This window comes from Ursus maritimus (assembly GCF_017311325.1).
Source record: "Ursus maritimus isolate PB19 chromosome X unlocalized genomic scaffold, ASM1731132v1 scaffold_X1, whole genome shotgun sequence".
Classification (NCBI taxonomy): Eukaryota; Metazoa; Chordata; class Mammalia; order Carnivora; family Ursidae; genus Ursus; species Ursus maritimus.
This window is the reverse complement of record NW_024423319.1, coordinates 73,243,134-73,251,271: the sequence shown is the minus strand read 5'-3', so window position 1 is coordinate 73,251,271 and position 8,138 is coordinate 73,243,134. Positions and strand designations below refer to the sequence as shown.

At 56.7% G+C, this 8,138-nt stretch overlaps 1 protein-coding gene across 1 annotated transcript in view; it reads left to right on the top strand.

Moving 5' to 3' along the window:
- The window catches only part of ZMYM3 (zinc finger MYM-type containing 3), a 15,958-nt gene that overhangs the window by 5,523 nt on the left and 2,297 nt on the right, over window positions 1-8,138 (top strand). Inside the window, exons 9-23 of the mRNA XM_040630837.1 lie at window positions 1,133-1,248; window positions 1,415-1,501; window positions 1,639-1,789; window positions 2,061-2,233; window positions 2,421-2,586; window positions 3,235-3,332; window positions 3,416-3,578; window positions 3,855-3,967; window positions 4,105-4,279; window positions 4,464-4,610; window positions 5,082-5,185; window positions 5,507-5,675; window positions 6,042-6,193; window positions 6,678-6,792; window positions 7,655-7,909. Coding sequence (XP_040486771.1) covers window positions 1,133-1,248; window positions 1,415-1,501; window positions 1,639-1,789; window positions 2,061-2,233; window positions 2,421-2,586; window positions 3,235-3,332; window positions 3,416-3,578; window positions 3,855-3,967; window positions 4,105-4,279; window positions 4,464-4,610; window positions 5,082-5,185; window positions 5,507-5,675; window positions 6,042-6,193; window positions 6,678-6,792; window positions 7,655-7,909 — 2,184 coding nt within the window. The remainder of the gene's footprint in view (window positions 1-1,132; window positions 1,249-1,414; window positions 1,502-1,638; window positions 1,790-2,060; window positions 2,234-2,420; window positions 2,587-3,234; window positions 3,333-3,415; window positions 3,579-3,854; window positions 3,968-4,104; window positions 4,280-4,463; window positions 4,611-5,081; window positions 5,186-5,506; window positions 5,676-6,041; window positions 6,194-6,677; window positions 6,793-7,654; window positions 7,910-8,138) is intronic.

Below are 8,138 nucleotides of genomic sequence, written 5' to 3'. Positions count from 1 at the left end.
CCTTCCTTGCCTCCCGGGACCTCACCATCAAGTCGGCAGCCCGATGTGCAGGTTGGGGGGTCCCTGGGCCCACTGTCCGCTGTGAAGGTCTAGGGTGAGGCGGGGCGGGCTGCCCTTGCTCCGGGGTGGGTGGTGGTGCCCAGGCCCTGGCTCAGGGTGTGTGTGTGCGTACACGGCAGGTCCTGCACGAGGTCAGCAACGGCAGCGTGGTGCACCGGCTCTGCAGTGATTCTTGCTTCTCCAAATTCCGGGCCAACAAGGGACTGAAAACCAACTGTTGTGACCAGTGCGGGGCTTACATCTACACCAAGACCGGGAGCCCTGGCCCTGAGCTCCTCTTCCACGAGGGCCAACAAAAGCGGTTCTGCAACACAACCTGCTTGGGGGCATACAAGAAGGTGGGGCCGAGGGAGTAGTGCGTTAGAGGGCTGTGGAAGGGGGTGCGGTTCCCGGGTGACGAATAAAGGTGCCTGACGGGGTCGAGGGTTGGGAGGAATAAAACGAATAAAGGGGGTTTCAATTGTATCTGTTATGTTTTATTTTTGAAGCTGGCTGGTGGATACACAGGTCTTTGTTATATCATCATCTATACTTTTTTTGTATTGCCTGAAATCTTTCATGTTTTAAAAAATTTAACAAATAAAAGTGAAGGGACAAATCCAGCCTCAGCCTCTCCTTCCCCATCCTCACAGAAAAACACACGTGTGTACCCCTGTGTCTGGTGCAAGACCCTGTGTAAGAACTTTGAGATGCTATCACATGTGGATCGTAATGGCAAGACCAGCCTGTTCTGTTCCCTGTGCTGTACCACCTCTTACAAAGTGAAGCAGGCAGGGCTCGCTGGTAGGTGCAAAGCCCTCTTCTCTGAGACCCCTGCTGGCCTTCCTTCTACCTCCCATACTCCCCTCTTCTAAAGTAATCCCTGCCGCCCGACCTCAGCCCCAGCCACATCTTCCCATCTTCCCGTGGGTTTCCTGTTCCGTCTCTGCACTGCCTTACGCCTTCTGTGTACTCTCTCTCTCTCTCTCTCTCTCTCTCTCTCTCTCCCTCTGTCTGTCTCTCTGTCTCTCTCTCTGTCTCTTTCTGTCTCTCTGTCTCTTGCTTTCCCTCTCCCTTTCTCTCTGTGCCCCAGGCCCTCCCCGACCCTGCAGCTTCTGCCGCCGCAGCCTCTCTGACCCCTGTTACTACAACAAGGTTGATCGCACAGTCTACCAATTCTGCAGCCCCAGCTGCTGGACCAAGTTCCAGGTACTCCAAACCCTGGACCAGGGATTAAAGAAGGGTGTGGTGACAGAGAGAGGGTACGAGAGTTGGGGTAGGTAGGCCCGGGCAGAGCAAAGAACAAGCCCGACTCCCCCCGCCCTCCCCACCACCGCCGCCACACACCTCCCTTACTTGTCTTCCTTCCCTCCAGCGCACAAGCCCCGAGGGGGGCATTCACCTGAGCTGTCACTACTGCCACAGCCTCTTCAGTGGCAAGCCTGAGGTCTTGGACTGGCAGGTAAGACCCCCCACCCCCACCAACGTCCTGCCGTACCACCCCGACAGAAATCCACCGCCTGAGGGGCCGCCTCCGCTTGGCTCCGGGTACGTCTGGAAGCCACAGCTCTGTCCTCCTGCCCTGTGCCCCCATCTCAGGACCAGGTGTTCCAGTTCTGCTGCCGGGACTGCTGTGAGGACTTCAAGCGGCTCCGGGGAGTGGTGTCCCAGTGTGAACACTGCCGGCAGGAGAAGCTCCTGCACGAGAAGCTCCGATTCAGCGGGGTGGAGAAGAGCTTCTGCAGCGAAGGTGAGGAGGTGGGGAAGGGGCAGAAGGCCCTGAACCTCACAGCCCGAGGGGCTGGCAGGGAAGGGAGGAGGGCTTGCCCTGCGGCCTGTGGGGCGCGGGTCTTTGGCCCCTCCCCTCCGTCCATCCTTCCATCCGTCCATCTGAAGGCTTCAGGCCCCAGAGGCTGTTGGAGCTTTTACTCGGACCACCTTGAAAAGGTCGGGTCTCGCCGTGAGTGGGGGCCGTGGCAATCTCTGTGTCTCTGGACTCTTCCCTCTTGCCCTCTTCCCAGGCTGTGTGCTGCTGTACAAACAGGACTTCACGAAGAAGCTGGGGTTGTGCTGTATCACTTGTACTTACTGCTCCCAGACCTGCCAGCGTGGAGTCACCGAGCAGCTGGACGGCAGCACCTGGGACTTCTGCAGCGAGGACTGTAAGAGCAAGTACCTGCTGTGGTACTGCAAGGTAAGGGGTGCGGCGGGGGGGGGGGTGGCTGTTGCACGAGCCTCGGGGAGGGGGCTGATCTCCAGGGAGGGGGCTCCACCTGGCCGAGCCTCCCAAGGGGAGCAGCGCGGAGGGCTTCGCCGCAGGGGCAGAGGGCTCAGCACGTTTTTTAGGGAGGTGGGGCTGACCATCCTGTCGACACCCTCAGGCTGCCCGGTGCCACGCCTGTAAGCGCCAGGGGAAGCTGCTGGAGACCATCCACTGGCGCGGGCAGATCCGTCATTTCTGCAACCAACAGTGTCTGCTGCGCTTTTATAGCCAGCAGAACCAACCCAACCTGGATACCCAGAGTGGGCCCGAGAGCCTCCTGAACAGTGAGTCCCGGGCGGGGGGCCCGCTCCATTAGAACTGGCCCAGACTCTCCTAACCCTGGGCCCAGCCCCCCTCTTCTCATGCCCTGGCTTTCCCCTCATCCTTGGCCAGAGCTCCTGGCGCCGTGTTCCCTTGCAGCTTCTGGACCGTGCTGTCCAGGGGGAGCCTTGTTTAAAGGTTCTCAGAGTTCGAGTCTCCCACGTCTCTGTCGAGGATGTGTTTTTAGGGAATGGGCACCTACCCAGGTGGGACGGGGCCTGTGGGGGCTGGGGTTAGTTTTCTGAGAGAAGAAGGTGTTAGCATAAGCTCTACCTTTAGTGAGACTGAAGGCTGTTGTTTCTAGAATGTTACCTCAGCCTCTTCACAGCTCCGGGGGTCCCAGGCTTCTGAGGGACATCTGCACGGAAGGTCTCAAAGTGTGGGTTCTTGGGGAAACTATTCTTTGATCTTCTTGGCAGCCAGGAGCAAAGAATCTTCTTGGCCCCTGTCGCTAGGGCCTAGAGAAGACTAGACTTGGGGTGGAAGAGGGGATAGTTGCGATATCCCATTTACATTTAGTGCACCTCGTAATGGACCTCTCCCTGGACAGGGACGAGGAAAACGGAGAGAAGGTTCCTCCGATGAGAGCATTCATTTGTTTTGATCTCTAGGTCAGTCTCCTGAGTCAAAGCCCCAGACACCGTCTCAAACCAAAGTGGAGAACAGCAATACAGTGAAGACCCCAGAGGAAAATGGGAATCTGGGCAAGGTCAGGGCTGAAGCCAAGGGGGTGAATGGCCTCAGAAGGGGGCCTGGTAAATTGGCAGCACTAACATTCATTTGTCTCTGCAGATCCCTGCAAAGACCCGATCGGCTCCCACCGCTTCAACCCCTCCTCCGCCCCCACCTCCCCCAGCAACGCCCCGCAAAAACAAAGCTGCCATGTGTAAACCGCTGATGCAGAATCGGGGGGTCTCCTGCAAGGTGGAGATGAAGTCCAAAGGGAGTCAAACAGGTGAGCCAGGGTACCTAGACATCCCGGGCTATGTTCCCTGGTCCTAGGCCTCCAGCTCAGTGCTTGGGAGCCAGACCAGGGGTTTTTTTAGGCGGCTGAGGTATCACACGTACGGTTGTCCTGGAACCATAGAGTTGTCTGTCAGCCTTTGGTGCGAGGGCAGGTTTGTGACACTGAGCGTGCGTCAGAGCCTTCTGGGGTGACGAGCAAGCGTCCGGTCCGGGCCAGATGTGACCGATCTCACGGGGGCTCTGAGAAGACCTTTCTTGTCCACAGAAGAGTGGAAGCCACAGGTGATCGTGCTGCCCATCCCAGTGCCCATCTTTGTGCCAGTGCCTATGCATCTGTACTGCCAGAAAGTCCCGGTGCCTTTCTCCATGCCCATCCCGGTGAGTCCCCTGCCCTGCTCGCCGTGGCCTCGCCTGCCCTCTCAGGCCTGAGACCCGCCCGCCCCCTCGCGCTCACTCGCCGCCCCTCTTCCTCGCGCCTGCACTTCTTGGTGTCTAGTTGGGATTTGCGCCTCCAGGTGCCTGTGCCCATGTTCCTGCCCACCACCTTGGAGAGCACAGACAAGATTGTGGAGACCATCGAGGAGCTGAAAGTGAAGATCCCTTCCAACCCCTTGGAGGCCGACATCCTGGCTATGGCGGAAATGATTGCAGAGGCTGAGGAGTTAGACAAGGCCTCATCTGACCTTTGTGGTATGCCACGGACAGCGGTGATGAGGGACACGGGGTGCGACCCGTCTGTCTCGGCCTCAGGGGGTGGAGTGTGGTGATCTTGGTGCCTTAGCATTACTGGGGAGTAGTTGGGATTGGCCCCTGAAGGCCCGTGAGGGCGCTAGTCAGGAGCTGCAGTGACCAAGCCACCTTCTCTGCCTCCCAGATCTTGTGAGCAACCAGAGTGCAGAGGGGCTTCTGGAAGACTGTGACCTGTTCGGGCCAGCTCGAGATGACGTCCTGGCCATGGCCGTCAAGATGGCCAATGTCCTGGATGAGCCCGGGCAAGATTTGGAGGCCGACTTCCCCAAGAGTGAGTAGGATGCAAAGTGTGTCCAGGGAATACAGGGGCCTTTGTGCCAGCAGGCGAGGAGTGTCCCTCGTGACCTCAGCATGACCCTAAACAGTGCTCCTTGTGACCCTGTGACAGAGGGCTCATGCAGGGACTAGTGCCAGAGATACTGGGACACGCGCTATTTTACATTTGTGTCTTGCTGTTTGTTTTTGATTCCAATCATGGCAAAACACATAACCTGAGATTTACCATCTTCCCTGCATTGAAGTATGCAGTTCAGTGGTGTTACATTCGCATCGTTGTGAGTCTTGGTGTCTGTGTACCGCTGAGTGTGTTCTTGGCATAGCTTTGTTGGCTCCTCTTGCCTACAGTGAAGCTGTGTAGGAGGCTCATCTCCATGCACGTGGGCGAGTAGGAGGGGGAGGGTGGGAGGACTACCGGGTTGCGATCTTAAAACCTTGATTTTTTTCTTCCTTTCCTCTCTAACAGATCCTCTGGACATTAACCCCAGCGTAGACTTCCTCTTTGATTGCGGCCTAGTAGGGCCCGAGGACGTGTCTACTGAACAAGACCTTCCCCGCACCATGAGGAAGGTGAGGGCTGGGGTGCTGCGTCCACAGAAGTGGGAGGGGGCTCAAAGAACTCAGGGGAGGGTCGCATAGCCAAGCCAGCAGCCTTAGTTTGACTTCCCTGCCCTCCTTTCCCTGCCATTGTGAGTACCGAGAAGGAGCTGAACTTTCTCTCTCCCCGGTTCACGAGGTCGTCGGGGCTGTTCCTGGGGCTCTGTGCTCTGGAAGCGTGCCATGTTCTGATGTCAGTCCCCTGGTTCCGTGGTGGTCAACCCTATGCCGACTAGCTTCTGTGGTGCCCCCAGCCTTGCCCCAGCCACGCCTCTCCTTTCTCTCCCGCTGCAGGGTCAAAAGCGGCTGGTGCTTTCGGAGAGCTGTTCCCGAGACTCCATGAGCAGCCAGCCTAGCTGTACTGGACTCAACTATTCGTATGGTGTCAATGCTTGGAAGTGCTGGGTGCAGTCAAAATATGCCAATGGAGAGACGAGCAAGGGGGATGAGCTGCGTTTTGGCCGTAAGTTGGGGGGGAGGGGAGGAAGATACCCTATGGAGAGGAGAGCGTGTGGGGGAGGGAGAGGAAGGAAGAGGGCCAGGGCTGTGATTCAGCTGAGGAGGTGAGGGTGTCTAGGAGTGATAAGGCTGTGATCACCGAAGGGTGTCCTGTGAAGATGGGGAGGGGCTGTAGAATAAGGGGAGAAGCTGCCTAGGTTTCAAGGCTGAGGGTTTTTTTTTTTTTTGGTTTTTGGTTTTTTTTGCAATGGGTGGGTTTGTTCTGGAGCTGGATGCAACTGAGGGATGAAGGGATTAACGATGGAGCGAAATGAAATTCTCCGTGTGGAGTGTTCTTAATCCCGTCCACCTCTACTGCATATCACTGTAGCCAAACCGATGCGCATCAAAGAGGATATTCTGGCCTGCTCCGCTGCCGAACTCAACTATGGTCTGGCCCAGTTTGTGAGAGAAATCACTCGACCCAACGGTGAACGATACGAACCCGACAGTATCTACTATCTGTGTCTTGGCATCCAACAGGTACCCCTTGCAGCCGGCTCACTGGCCATCACTCTCGACAGAGCAGGCCGGGTCCCACCAGAAATGATCCTGTCCCACTCCCTGTTCCTCACCCTGTCTCCTACCTTGAGCAGGTCCGCTCGGTAATCCTCAGACCCATTCTAGGAAGGGAAGGATGGGTGGAGCTGGGTTCCTTGAGTGGTGGGGGGATGGTAAGTTCCCACTGGGAGAGGTCGGCCCCCTGCATTACGTGATGAGGGGGGCCAGGCTGGTGAATGGCCAGCTGTGACACATATCCAAAACTCCCTCCTCTTCTAGCAAGGCCCCAGCACCTCAGAGTGCTGGGCATCCCTGGGGAAGGGCACCCTGGGTCACATAACCCAGCAGCTGTTTTCCACTGCCTCTTCATTGCCAAGGTCACCATGCCTGGGGCCTTCAGCATTGTGCCTTTCCTTTGGAACCTGGAGTCTCGCTTTCTTATGTGCGTTTGGTTTTCTTTCCTCAGTACTTGCTGGAAAATAACCGAATGGTGAACATCTTCACGGACCTTTACTACCTGACTTTCGTTCAAGAACTCAACAAGTCTCTGAGTACCTGGCAGCCCACGCTCCTCCCCAACAGTAAGGGACAGGGACTTAGCAATCCCTCTGCCCTTTCCTCCGGTCTTTCAGTACACCGTTCCAAGAGTCCTGGGCTCTTTGGTCTGCCACTCTTCACAGAGGCTCGGAGGGCAGGAATTATGGACCTGGGGGCCTCAGGGTTCAGAGCTAGAGGAACTGAGGCCCCCATCCTTGAACTTGACTTAGTCTGATGAGCTATCTCTGGGTCTGAGAAAGGTGGCCTGAGTTTGGTTGGTAAGTGAGGAGAGAAAAGAAGACGTTGTGGGACTCCCCAAAGTTTACGTCTGCCTGCCTATAACTTGAGGCTGGTGAGAGAAGCTCCAAATGCAGGTGGAAACCATAAAAAAAATCCAGTTCGGGGCACCTGGGTGGCTCAGTCGGTTAAGTGTCTGACTCTTTTTTTTAATTATTTATTTATTTGAGAGAAAGAGAGAAAATGGGGGGGAGGGGCAGAGGGAGAGAGAAAGAGAGAAGCAGACTCTCTGCTGAGTAGGGAGTCTGATGTGGGACTTGATCCCAGGACCCTGGGATCATGACCTGAGCTAAAGGCAGATGCTTAACCAACTGAACCACCCAGGTGCCCCCTCCCACCAGTGTCTGACTCTTAATCTCAGCTCAGGACTTATCTCAGGGTCGTGAGGTCAAGCCCCGCATTGGGCTCCACACTGGGCACACAGCCTACTCAAAACAAAAACAACAACAACCCGGTTTCACCATCTACTCTAGCAGAGTATCAGGGTTTGATCTTCTGTGAACGGGTACAGTGTGGGAAGTGCTTGTGAGCAGGACATCTGGGATCGGAAGCGGTCGGGTGTGGGCAGTCGCTCACCTCTGACGGGTTTCTCCCCCTTGACCGTTGCAGATACGGTGTTCTCCCGGGTGGAGGAAGAGCACCTCTGGGAGTGTAAGCAGCTGGGGGTCTACTCGCCCTTTGTCCTCCTCAACACACTCATGTTCTTCAACACTAAGTTTTTTGGGCTCCAGACAGCCGAGGAACACATGCAGCTCTCCTTCACCAACGTGGTGCGGCAGTCGCGCAAGTGTACCACCCCTCGGGGCACCACCAAGGTGGTGAGCATCCGCTATTATGCCCCCGTCCGCCAGAGAAAAGGGCGAGGTACGAGGCTGCCCCCGCTCCTTTATCTTTCCCCCTCTCTGCTTGCACCTTCGGGGCCCCACCATCAACGCCGGCTTTCCTGCCCTTCCATTGCCGTGTCTGCAGAGCAGGCGCAAACAGCCGGCCCCGCTATCCGCGGGCCTGTGGCTCTTGCCCTGATGAGCGGTCACTTGCCTGCCTGTGTCCTGACTTTGCTCATTTCCAGGCAATCTCCTTTTCTTGGCGGGCG